Genomic DNA, 13539 nt, shown 5'->3' with positions numbered 1-13539 from the left:
TCTTGCAATATATAAAACACGGCCCCCTTGACAATAATAATATAGTTGATTCAAGAGTTTTCTTTTTTTATAAAGCTTCTTAAGTCTTATCTATTCCACATTGACTAGTAAAACTACCGAACACCGAAATATTTCCAGTTTGCGGGCCCCTGTCTCTTAAAACATAAGGTTTATTTGACCAGATCATGAAACCCATGCAACCACTTCATCACTCTTCCACTCTTGAGGAAAATGGCACAACTGATCGTAAGGCTGTCCCTGAAGCCTGTTTTTGGGATTCGAACTTCGTCAGGGTTTTTTTTTTTTATAAATATCCTCAAACTAAATCCTCAATTTGAATAAGTGATTAATGTGATTAAATTTATATTTTTTTATTTTATTAAATCAACTTTCTTTAATGAATATAACTCATCAGTTTTTAATACTATAATATTAGTGTAGCCTAATCGTTATCTGCAACTGTGAAGAAAAACCCCATTGGTTTAAACAGAATGAATAGACATGTAAAAAATAAAAAAGAATACATTTTTATTAAATCTTTTTATAAAAAATTCGAATGTTGATTTAGAATTCGAATGCCAACATAACGAACAAAGGTCCGAACGTTTGGGCTCAGCCCTATCGCACGGTGGCCATTTTGCTCTTACATGATTGATTGATTGATTGATTGAAAACTTTATTAACAGATTGCAGAATGGGTACAATACAGTACAGCTCAATACACACAATTGTTAAGGGGATGCAGACCAGAGAAAGACTTTCGTCTTGTTTACATCAGGGTCCCCCATTTTCAATTCATCAGGACATATATGACATACATGACATACAGATAGTCAGTACTGCTACATCTATACATTTATGACATACCAGATTTGCAAATACAGTACTGTTTGTGATACAGAAGGAGTCAAGAAAAGGGAGTATATACATTTGACGTAGAAACTGTACATTGGAGGAGGTTGGGTGGGGGGGGTTGGGTACATTGGGATATTGACAACCATACTGGGTAATTTACATTGGAGGTGGTTGGGGGGGGGGCACACTGTATAAACAAGCAAAACTGTACATTGAGGGGGGGGGGGGAGACACTGAACAAACAAACAAAATTGTACATTGGACTATTTCCTGCGGTTGATGATACGCAGGCATTGGCCATATTCACACGGCGGCCATTTTACTCTTATATCATGCTCAGGTTGGGATTAATTTCCCAAGGCAGGAAAGAAGGTGGAAATTAATCCCAACCTGAGCATGATATAAGAGTAAAATGGCCGCCGTGTGAATATGGCCAATGCCTGCGTATCATCAACCGCAGGAAATATACAGTACTTGTATCAGTGTTGTAGTCGAGTCACTAAATCTCGAGTCCAAGTCGAGTCTAGAGGCCAAGTCCAAGTCACCAAAGAAGAGCCCAAATCAAGTCCCCATTACGCTAGTCCGAGTCCAAGTCATCAAGGTTGAGTCCACTCCACTCTGGCAGACAAAGAGCTGACATACAAATAAAAAGGTCTACATTAAACATAAATGACACATCGGTCACCATTTCAAAGGGAGTTTATTTACTTTGTGACACAATAGCCAAACAAATGCACTAGCCATCAATATCTTATGCCAAATGATGAATGAATGCCTTTTATTTATATAGCACCCTTCACAGCACAAATGCACAGGGTGCTTTACACTACAGCTTAGTATATAAAAACAAAACAAAAACTAAATCAGAAATAAATGACAACAACAACAGACAGCAGTTAAAAAAAAACAGTGAAACCAGATAAAAAAGTAGAATAAAAGAATTTAGATAAAATCATCAGTCACTAATTAAAAAAACAAAACTATAGGAACAGTGAGGACAAAAAAGAGTGCCTATGTATGACCAAAGGCCTGTCTAAACAAATGTGTTTTTAGTTGTTTTTTAAAAGAGTTTTCAGAGGGGGCAGTTCGCAGGTCCAGGGGGAGAGCGTTCCAGAGCCTTGGTGCCGTCACCTCGAAGGCTCGATCACCCCTATTATTATTATTATTTTTCTTTTTTTAATCATCTCGCGACCCCCACTTTGGGAACCACTGCTCTATAGTATATACCTTTATCTTGGTAAAAAGATTTTCTTCATAGTTTGCCTCTACAGAGCGCACTATAATCTTTGTTTTACTAGCCGAAAGTCTTATCCTCTTATAGCTCAAAGTGTTAGTGAAGTTGTGTCACCCCAGGCCTGCTGCACCTCTGTGTCACAGACCAGCGCTGCTTTGTTCAGCTCCTCGGCCAAGCCAGGCTGACTGGGTTCAGTTATAAACAAACAGTCTTTATTTGACTTTGAGGTTATAACATCCAGAGCAGAGCGTACCGTTGCTGGGAAGCCCTCTCTCTTGCTCTCTTGCTGACTGTACCAGTCGGCGAGCGGCCCTCACTGTGTGGGATGCCACCCTTCTTCGGCCTTCAGGGTTTTAATTTTAACATACACAGCAGGCATGAACGGTACTCCAGACAAGAACTAATGCTAAACAAATGTAAATGTCAAACAAAGTGTGCATGGGTCCGTGGGGGAAGCCGTCCTCTCGTAGCACGCCGTCCGCCACATAACACCAGCACATGGTTCCCCTCACAGCCCCCAGCTCGTATGAGGGGAAACACATGGACACCTCAGGTTAGGCCCCGCCCCCACAATGACCTCAGATAGTCAAATAGTGCTTTTTTTCCCACGGTAGCAGTCCAGGCTTATATGTGGCAAATTGTGGTCATTCGCTTCCTTGTACTGTACATTTGTAGGATGCATTCAAATTGTATTGTATAACTTTTCTTATTTTCAGTGGTTTAGTGTTTTGAAACATTACAGAACAAGACATGTTTTAAAGTTAAAAATATTGTTTAAACTAAGGAAGTTAAATGGGTACCATTATAAACCTCCCACATTGAAGAAGGCTTCTAGCCGGGAATGTCTGTGTAATAGGTTCCCCTACTGCATTAAAAGGACATACCGCTAAGAAGATTGACCCCTTTTTCATTAGCTGCAATCAGCAGCTCTATGTTGGTTGGTTGGTTGGTCAGTCCACAAAGGATTCCCCACCCTCTAGCGTCCACAGTTTCTGGATTTTGGCAGGGAGGTCAAGGGACTCTGTGTGTGTGTGTGTGCGTGTGCGTGTGCGTGTGTGTGTGTGTGCGTGTGTGTGTGTGTGTGTGTGTGTGTGTGTGTGTGTGTGTGTGTGTGTGTGTGTGTGTACAGTATATACAAAGAGAAGCCGCCTATTCTCAGTCCTTGCCCCACAATGGTGGAATGAACTACCCATCCCAGTTAGGACAGCCGAATCCCGTCCAATCTTTCGCCGTCGACTAAAGACTCACTTCTTCAACCATTATCTGAAATGATAAAAAATAATAAAAAAAAAAAAAAAAAAATCTAACCCTGACTAACATTACTGTCATGCACTTGTCCTAATAAACTAACCTACACTGTAACACGCAACACTTTGATAAACATTGTTACTCAGCTGATAGAGTTGTACCCTTCTTGCTGTCTTGTCGTACAGAACTTGTAAGTCGCTTTGGATAAAAGCGTCAGCTAAATGACTAAATGTAAATGTAAATGTCATGCCAACTGGTTTAAAATGGGGCAATTGTTTCATTCTGTCAAATTGTATTCATCACAAAAAATGTAATGTGAAATATCTGCAACAGCTTCACTTTGATTGGTCGCGTCGCGATGACATTGTGATGTCAAGGTAGGAGTCGTAGAGCGGTGGACTTTATTTATTTATTTATTTATTTATTTCTATTTTATTTTTTTTCTCCTTTTTTTTTTTCTCCCATCCCAATGTTAGTCGTTATGCCAATTCCCAATCCCCTTCCTGGTCGTTGCGCACCTACCCCCTACAGTCGGTCTGGGAGAGTGGAGGCTATAACATGCTTCCTCCGACACATGTGTAGCCAATCAACCGCTTCTTTTCACCTGGCAGCGCGGACTCTCACTGAGAGAGTGTAACGTGTGGAAGGATCACACTACCTCCCTTAGATCCTTTCCTCGCTGAGCAGGTGCCCTGACCGAACTGTAGGAGTCGCTGTCTACAACGACCAGGACCCACCCACCGGCTTTCCCACCCTCTAACACTGCCAATTGTGTTAGTATGACGGCCGGCCAAGCCGGAAGCAACGCAGAGAGCTGGGCTCGATACCAGTATATCCTGCGTTGGTGACGAGCGCCTTGAACTCTGCGCCACCCAGCCGCCCTAGAGCGGTGGACTTTTGCCTATTCATCATCCTTGACCGCATCACCAATCGTCTCATATCCATGCATATGCCGAGTTGTTTACAAGCTGTAGTGCTACATCTGTAGACATAGCATGTTCACAGAATAGGATGAAGTCACTAGGATGTTTGCGTCCAGGAGAATCACACTGTATATACTGAATATTGTTACTGGATTTTCTCTATGTTTCAGGGTAACACATACACTAACTAGCACATTGTGTGATGAGAAAAGAGGTTTGAAGAGATTTAACCCTTGCAGACGGTGCACGTAGCATGTCCCACTGTGCTCTTAATAGGTCTACAGTTCTTCTCTCGGGTCATTCAGACATGAGTTATGGCAGATATGAACAGGACCCATTCTCCTTTCTTATTTCGCCGTTAGCGTGGGCAAGGTGAACAATTTAAAAGGTTTCTAACGAGTCTGCCCCGACACCTCTGCACCGCACAGTCCTTAATATTGACAAATGGGCATCCATTCCATGGCCGCGTTCTGATGCGAGAACATCTCTGAGACAACGGCCATCAGTCACATGAAGAGAGGCTTTCATGTCAGCACATTCTCTCCTTCCTGTCGTAGCTCTTCATTTCTCATTATTTATAGCCATATTACATTCTTTCTGTGATAGCTAAATTGCATTGTGGGTAAAGCGGTCGGCTCGGCTGATCCCCGCCACAAGCCCCCGGTACCCCCTGTGTCCTTTTTTATTGATGTTGGTCATTTGCCTGTAGGAAATCAGCGTGGTTTATTTAGTCTGCCCCCGCCCCCCACACACACACACACACACACACTCTCTCTCTCACACACACACACACACACACACCACACACCACACACACACACACACACACACACACACACACACACACACACACACACACACACACACACACACACACACACACATGCTCTCCCTGCTCAATCTAGCCAATCAGAGCATCAGCTCCTCTGTTCCCACTCCACTCTCCCTCATTTGCTCGGAGCCTAATGACAGTTTACAGAATTACAGTTTTAAGTTACTCTCGGTCTGCTTTGATCCGTGACCACCGGCTGGCTCTTTGCCTCTTAACGCTACGCAGAAATCATTCACGAAGAGGCATGACGAGACTCCGTCCCTCCCTCCCTCTGCCTGATGAAAGTAGCCCTCCAGATATGAGACAGAACAGGGAGCGGACTTTTTCTCTTTTTTCTTTCTTTCCCTCTTTTCCTCTCCACGGTAGCTGTGTTGACAACAGTCAAATGTGACCTCTTCGAGACAAGGTACATGCTTCTCGGGGGAGGCAGTGGCATATTAAGAGCTGTGCTGAACGGAAACGTGTCAGACGAGTGTCAGCCACCTCCCATTCCTTGATACGTGTTCTGCTTTTCTTTACACAGAGTTTCTGCTCTAGTTTCTCGCCGAGATTACCTTATAGGAAGACAAATCCGCATAGACACGCAGCCGCGGCGAACGCGTCACGTGTGGCTACCTGGGCGGGCACACGTTGGAGCTGAGCGGGTATACTTGGCTGATGGATGGATATTTGGAGCCCTCTTTGTTTTCGCGAGATGTATTGACTCGTCTTTTGAAATGATTGAGCTGACATTCCGCTACGGCCGTATGATAAAGCACTGGTATAAGCAGTCTCTTAATTGTGCTGTCTGGTCAATATAACTTGTGTCAGGTCTCGGAAAGCGGCATATGATATTGACTAATTGACTATGAGCTGAAGATATACACCCCCCCCCCCCCCCCCCCCCCCCCCACACGTGCGCGCACACGCACACATACACAATGATGTTGGTCTTTCAAAACACAAATATAGTTTCATTGTTGACCTTCAAACCTCTCAAAACAAAAGTTCTGATGTTCAACCACAGGAAACAGATGTGCTGACATTCCAAAAGCCTACTTAAAGGAATACACTGACTTTTTTGGCAAATCATTTCTTTGTTCAACTCGTTATTTTGAGACAAGTTTGCCATTGCTTTCATCCCTGTGCGTCCAGTATTTACTCCGGTGCGGTGCATGTGCTTTAGCAGCACACTGTAGGCCTAAGTGGTCAGTACAAGCTAGCTTAGCCGCCTTAGCATAATACCAAAAGTGAGATGATACACTTTGTTGTAACTTCGAACTGGGATGGTTAATCGTGTTTTGCGATACAAAGGTTAACCTCGTCACTCACATGCGAGAGGTTGCTTAGCAACAGAATGGTATGGCTCTGTCCCACGAGACTTGTCCAGGTTTGTTTACGCTAGCTAGGTAGCTGACAAATGTTTCTGGGAACTGCTATGGGCCCTTTCTCACGCAAACGAGATTTGAGCCGTGCTCGCCGCATCTGACGGCACAGAACCCAATGTTCAGGAATAATGGATTTCAGAGTGCAGTGGTGCCGTGGCCCGTGGTCGCGTTGTGTCTGAAAGAGACCTTTAGCAGCTAAGCTCTTTTGTACCGAGCACTAAACAGGTACAGTGTGATAAAGTGTTAGCATGCGCCGTAGCACAGTAAATACTGGAAGCACAAGAATGATACTAACGCTGATCTTCTCATCTCATAATGGTGAGTTGATCAAAGAGATTACTGGCCAAAATGTCTGTGTATTCCTTTAATAAATCCTCTACAGCAGTGTGCAGTGTTATGAGTGAACACCTTATATCAACTCATTTATCATCGCCCGTTTCATGTAGAGATTCTCTGCGCCGTAATTCTACCTCTCATAGCTTGCCAGATGTTATGGTACGTGTTTTGCAAAGCCGATCAAAACCAGATTCCCTTCAGTGTGTGCAGTGGTATGACACAAGAAAGCATTTTATTTTCCTTATCGTACAATACTGATATGGATCTGGCCTTTAACGTTCAGGGTGAGGTATTTAGAAGTCTTGACTGTACACACTTCCCCATATCCACCCTCGCAGGCACGGAGGAAGAGGAGGTGGTTAAGTCGAAGAAGGCTTTCCGTAGCCAGGCGGTGGCCAATCAGAACCCGGAGACGGAGCTGATGCTGGAGGGAGACGATGACGCTGTCAGCCTGCTCCAGGAGAAGGAGATGGACAGCCTGGGTGGTGAGTCAGCACCCTCACGTACACCGACCGTACACCTCTCATCCACAGGACCTCTGCCCCTCTGCTGCTGCAGCCACTGTCTGAACGCTCACCACGGCTCTGTTCCCTGTGTCCATGCAGTGGGATATTTAGTGGGTTGTCAGTGAGTAAAGGGCTGTATTTGAGAAAGAGGTTATACAGTATATGTTTCAAGTTTCAAGTTTTGTTTTATTTGTCACATATAATGTACATGTACATTACAGTGCAATGCTTGGTTATGTATGAGCCTCCTGAGATCGTGCTTCATACAGTAAAAAGTAAAAAGAATAAAGACCAAACATTATACAAAATATACAATATACAAAACTTGTATATTATATATATATACTTGTAAATATGTCCTATCAAATAATATAAGTACTTTGCTTTTTTTGTCAACAGTACAAAAAACGGCTTGAATTTTTTAATGCATAACAAAGAATAAAACATGTATTCGTAGTAGTAGTAGTAGTGTATTATTATTTATATATACATATATAAACAAGTTAGTCCAGTAGAGATGTTCTTCAAGTTGCTTTGACAAAGGAGGCCTGGCAGTATTACATACACTCTCAAAAAGGAAGTGTTGCAAATTTAAAGGAAAACTCCAACATTTTGGGAAATTAGCTTATTTGCCATCTACCCTGGAGTTAGACAAGAAGATACATACCTTCTTCTCTGTGCATGCAGTAGGAGTAGGAAGACGTTGGGAACTAGGCTAATGGAGGAACCTACTTCCAGTGACTGACGCTAAGCTAGGCTAACGGTGCGCGTCTTCCTACTCCTACTGCATGCACAGAGAAGAAAAAAGGTATGTATCTTCTTGTCTAACTCCAGGGTAGATGGCAAATAAGATAATTTCCCAAAATGTTGGAGTTTTCCTTTAAGGATTTAAGATCTTTGGAAAGGGGTTCTTTAGAATTCCATAGCTTTCAATGGTCAGTATAGCCGTTGTGAGATTACCATTGGAATGTTCAGTTCTCAAAATGATAATCTTATGTGTGAGACTGTACACCTGAAAGAGCTAAACACATACAGGCAGGGCTTGATATTACACCCGCCACGCGCCAAATGCAGGTGTGTTAGAAACGTGTTAAAAATGACACACGTGTGTTTTGCCATATTGGTTGATTGGGTGGTAAAATGCGGAAGTGACACTGAAGTGACACTGATGAAGGCCGGATGGCTGAAAACGTTTTGTGTCCTTTAACAACTTGAAAATTTAAACAACGATATTCCGAGTGCGGTCCCTACCTCCTTTTTTGCATGCGGAAGTGCTCATTCATTTCAATGTTAACAAGAACACCACTTCAAGAACAATATATAAGTCAAAACTACATTTACACTGATGTAATTACAGACTCTTGACTACCTGACTCAGATTATTATTACCCCACTGTAGTTTTCGTATTTTGAAATGTATGGGAGTGAATTACTGACCTGCTCATTCAAATTCATTAATAACGACTAAAATAAATAACGACTTAAGTAAATACCGACTAAAGTAAATAATGCTGCTTACATTCTTTTTTGTCATGTCGGAACAGTTATGCTATTTCCACTTGCCATTCTAATAATTCTGATGCTAGAATAGTTATTTCTTTATAAAAATCTGTAGCAGTCATAACATAGGAGTCAATGCAGTTCTCATGGTCCTCACACCCCAGCCTCATCTTGATGGAAGATGGCGGCAATGTGAATAAGGCAAATTCGTACATTGTTTTAACAGACCTGTATGTGTTTTGTTAAAGACCCAATCTGTGTTTGCTGTTGACCTCATCACTATGGGTTACATTCAATACATTCTTAAAGCCTTTGGTCTGTAAATGGAAGATACAACTTCAATTAAAAGCTGAGTCCCATATAGATGCCTGTCCCTTTTACTGGACGGGTACATGTTTTGACAAATAAAGGCCAGTCTCAATTAGAAGCCGAGTCTACATTAATTGTTTATCTGATTGCCATTGACCCTGCGAAGCAGTTTATTTTATTTATTTTTATTTGCTTTCACATTGCGTGTGGTTGGGCGCTGTCTAGTGCTTAACTGGACAGCGAGAGGCAACTGAAAGCCAAGTCTAATTTCTCTCTACATTTACTAGCGCTGTCTCTCAGAGTAAGATGAAATAATGATTCGAAGAGATATGTTCTTTCTTATAGTAAAAGTAAGGTTCATACTGGTTAAATAAACAATTTTATAGTAGGCTTGCCATGGTAGTCGGTAATACCAGTGTTACTCTGTTTGCAGGCATCCATCGAGTACATTATTTCCCCATAATTACTATTTATTTCAATAATATATATATTTTTTAATAAAACCCATTTAGCGCTCTACAGATATTGAGCGTCGTTTGTAAAATGTCCGGTATCACCGGTAATACCGGTGTTGTCATGAGTTTATTAATCATGGAGAAATTCCACATCACAGTGGCAACCCTATTTTATAGTCTCCCATCTTTGTTGAGCAAGAGTTTTGTGCGAAAGGAATTAAAGCTTGTCCCATATAGAGGCCGGTCCTAAATGTAGGCCGGTTGAGTTCAGTGATTAAAGCAAATAAAAGCCTGGCTATTAATTGAAGTTTTACGGTATGCTTTTGGAACTTCCCTAACCCCTTGTACATCAGAATATAGATCTGTGTTAGTTTACAAACATTACCAACGTAAACAAACCTTTTCCACCCACAAAATACCGTAAATCCAATGTCAAAACTCATACCTGTTGCGTAGTGCTGCGTTGTATCAAGAACTCAGTCAATCAAGTACAGAATGAAAACTATTCTCATTTCTTATGTTTTGGCGGTGGGGCTATTGTTTACGTTTGGATCGTCGATTGGGCTTTTAACACTTTGGATCTTCGATGATAGTCGGGTTAACTCGCCGAACGTTCAGCGCCAGACCCGAGTATAGTCAGGTTTTCATCGTTATTTCTTTTATTCGATATTTCCATTCATTACAGGCACACGGACGTCGGGGTTAACATCGGGGATCATCCTGGGATCACCAAAGTGCAATACCGGCCGCATCCTCCCGAGTATCGAGCACCCTTTAAAAACCTTGTATCCTGGGCTGTACGTCGATCTAATGTGTCCGGTCTGATTTTTCCTTGTCGGGCAAGGGAAGCGGTTATAACGATTGGATTGAGAAGCGTCAAATGCTCCAGATGGATTATGTGTGGCGGATTATGTTGGCGACACGATCGACACCACTACTGGGACTCGCAATCAGATAATTGGAGTATTATTTTTGGGCTACATCCTAGTCAAGGTAAGGGCTATATGATATCAATCTTGCGTTGATCAAAGCATGCCTTCAACCCGATCACAACCTCTGTGTGTAACGTTAGTCCACAACGTATTCCGTTGGTGACGATCAAAGCATAAAAAAACGGACCCCACCCTTTCATGCATCATGATGGAACATAATACCTATCATATGCATTTGATTTTTTAATTGTACCGTGTGTAGGGACGAAACGCCAATGGATTTAGTATAATACACGTTGCAGGCTATAACCAGCCTCCCAGGAATTACCCTAGACCGCTCTAAAACCATATTCACCACGGTATAAAACGGGAATGTATGGCTGATTTTTTTTCTTTCTTTTACATATTGAACAATAGATACTCTATGTCAAATGAGCCATAGTATTGTATCCATAGCTAGAATATAGAATATAGTTATAGCCCTGCAAACACCGCCACGTATTCCTATACTTTAAAGCGTTGGCCTTTTAACCCCACATCACGCATATCGCTCCGACGCTGATTGAGTTAATGTATTTTAACATATCCCTTTTGAGACAATGCACGGTATCATACAACAATAACGCATTTTTGCACCAAGCGGACCAGGTTGAGTATACGGTTACAGTCCATCATTCTGTCTCCCCTCCCTTTCATCTGGACAATATTCCCTGTGGTTGTTTTTGTTTGATAAGTGATCTTTCCTGTCTTGTGTTGCATATCCTCAGTGCCGTTCCGCCCGCGAGTGTTTGTCTCCAGAGGCAAGTCTTCCCGAGTTAAACTAACAACCAGTAGGATGATCAATCTAGATGTGTCACAATTTGTATAAGAAATAATAATAATTGTGAAATCAATGATTAATACTAGCAGGAAACAATCAATACTAACCCGAGAGAAAGAATCTGTCAATCACAATGTCTCGATGCTGCCGATTAAAGGGGATTGTTTTTTAATCTATGGAAAAACTACCAATGTGTCAGATAATCAGTGAGAAGTTATTTTGAATCATCCCCTTATACAAATATGTATAATTCCACACAGATAATACTGACTGTGACCTCTAGACAGTGTGTCAGTTTATCGTGCTCTCTCAAAATGGTCATGGGGGCCATGGAGTTAATACCAGCCATTCCATAAGGTTTGACTTGTTGGGGAAATAAATCAACGGCTTAAATAATGGCATTGAAACGGTCTCCCTTTTTCGCCCCCGAGAATTCCTTAGTCTTTATATAGTTAACCTGGCGAGTAGACCTGTATGTTGTTGGCAGGCACCGTGTGAAAAGTGTATTTTCCATCCGAGGCAGAGTGAGTATACCTGGATGTGAGGGTACCGTATAGAGCAGACATCTAATTAATTACGTTGCAATTAAACTCGCCCGATACTCACTCTCTCCGCACGCTGGACCTTCATTAAGAGATGAATAGGTCCCCGCCAGCTGTGGAAAGGGGTCATTTAATGTTAGACCTTAGATTTATTGTGATCATTACTATTTTCTATTTTTATCCAGTATCTCGGCTTAGCTCTAATGCCTTATTTGTCTGACACAGTCCAGAGTCTGCAGTGTAGCTCTCTGCCAAGAGGAGTGCTGTTGCCCAAAGCACCCTTCCCTTCTATTACTGCATCAAGCTCCAGGTGTGTGTGTGTGTGTGTGTGTGTGTGTGTGTGTGTGTGTGTGTGTGTGTGTGTGTGTGTGTGTGTGTGTGTGTGTGTGTGTGTGTGTGTGTGTGTGTGTGTGTGGTGTGTGTGTGTGTTGTGTGTGCGTGTCTTTGCGTGTGTTTGCGTGCGTGCGTGTGCGTAAGTAAGTAATTGCTATGGTCTTTAAAGGGGAAGTGAACCAGAGTTCACTTGGGTTCGGAATACGACGTGAAGTGTGCACTATTCCCCCGGTCAAGAGAGCTGCCCTTTTACTTGTGCCTCATACAAATGCAACGATGCTATTTTTTTTTTTTTTTTTTACTGGATATAATGATATAATAGTCATCCTGCCTTTGGCAGCACTCATGAATTCCAGAAACACTCCCTTGTTCCAATCACAAGGATTATCAAGCAGCAAATGGAGCAGTGGTTTCTCTCTGTCACAGTGAAAGGCCATTTGGGACTCCTTTTTTTTTTTTTTTTTTTGCACGTGAAAAATGTGTCCTTTTTGGGAATGTTTTTTGTTTGTTTTCTTTTTGGACTAGTTTGGTAGTTATGTTTGAAATGGCACACAGAAAATAACTTTTGACTTGATCAATATTTCACTTGAACATATTGATAGTTGTGTATAGGTATAATAATTTCTGCCAACACTTCTTTGTGTTATTTACGTTTTAGGATATAGTTTCATACTGAACCAGCCCAGCCTTGATATCTATAAATTAACATGTACTGCCATTTCCCATAGCCTGATTGAGAGAGAGAGAGAGAGAGAGAGAGAAGAGAGAGAGAGAGAGAGAGAGAGAGAGAGAGAGAGAGAGAGAGAGAGAGAGAGAGAGAGAGAGAGAGAGAGAGAGAGAGAGAGAGAGAGAGAGAGAGAGAGAGGAGAGAGAGAGAGAGAGAGAGAGAGAGAGAGAGAGAGAGAGAGCAGAGTTGCCCCGCCCCTGTATCTGTGACGTCACACTATGACAGCCGCAGTCAGTCAGGAAATATGGAAAAGTTACTGTAACTGCAGCCGGGACAACTTTCAGGGAATAAGACTGTATAGCCTCCACTTCAGAGATTGTTGCTGTACTTCAAAACGAAGCTCATTTGGACGTAAAAGCTCACGCAAACATTCCGAGGCCAGACAGACTCAAGTTCACTGTGTCCATGGAAAATCTTCATCGGAGCATCCTGGCAAATTCCTTCCCAGGAGTCCGTTGGAAAATCTGCGAGACCATGTGACATCAGAATAAGTGTAGGGATGGTGACGTTTTAGGCGTCTTTGATGGCTTTCAGGCAGTCATCGTGCAAAGCATAATTCACATCACACGTGCTTACGTTGGCTGAGAATCTGATGTGAGAGTGACAAGCCCATTTAGGCT

General features: G+C 42.3%; 1 protein-coding gene across 1 annotated transcript in view; it reads left to right on the top strand.

The window, feature by feature from the left end:
• Positions 1-13539, top strand: part of LOC311225271 (neurobeachin-like) — a gene marked incomplete at its 5' end in the record, with an annotated part of 544672 nt that overhangs the window by 453964 nt on the left and 77169 nt on the right. Inside the window, 2 exon segments of the mRNA XM_084310493.1 lie at positions 7134-7280; positions 11265-11297. Coding sequence (XP_084166619.1) covers positions 7134-7280; positions 11265-11297 — 180 coding nt within the window.

Source organism: Notolepis coatsorum (genome assembly GCF_963971535.1).
Source record: "Notolepis coatsorum genome assembly, chromosome: 1".
In the NCBI taxonomy this organism is placed as follows: domain Eukaryota; kingdom Metazoa; phylum Chordata; class Actinopteri; order Aulopiformes; family Paralepididae; genus Notolepis; species Notolepis coatsorum.
The sequence above is the reverse complement of the archived record's forward strand: the minus strand, read 5'-3'. Positions and strand labels throughout refer to the sequence as shown.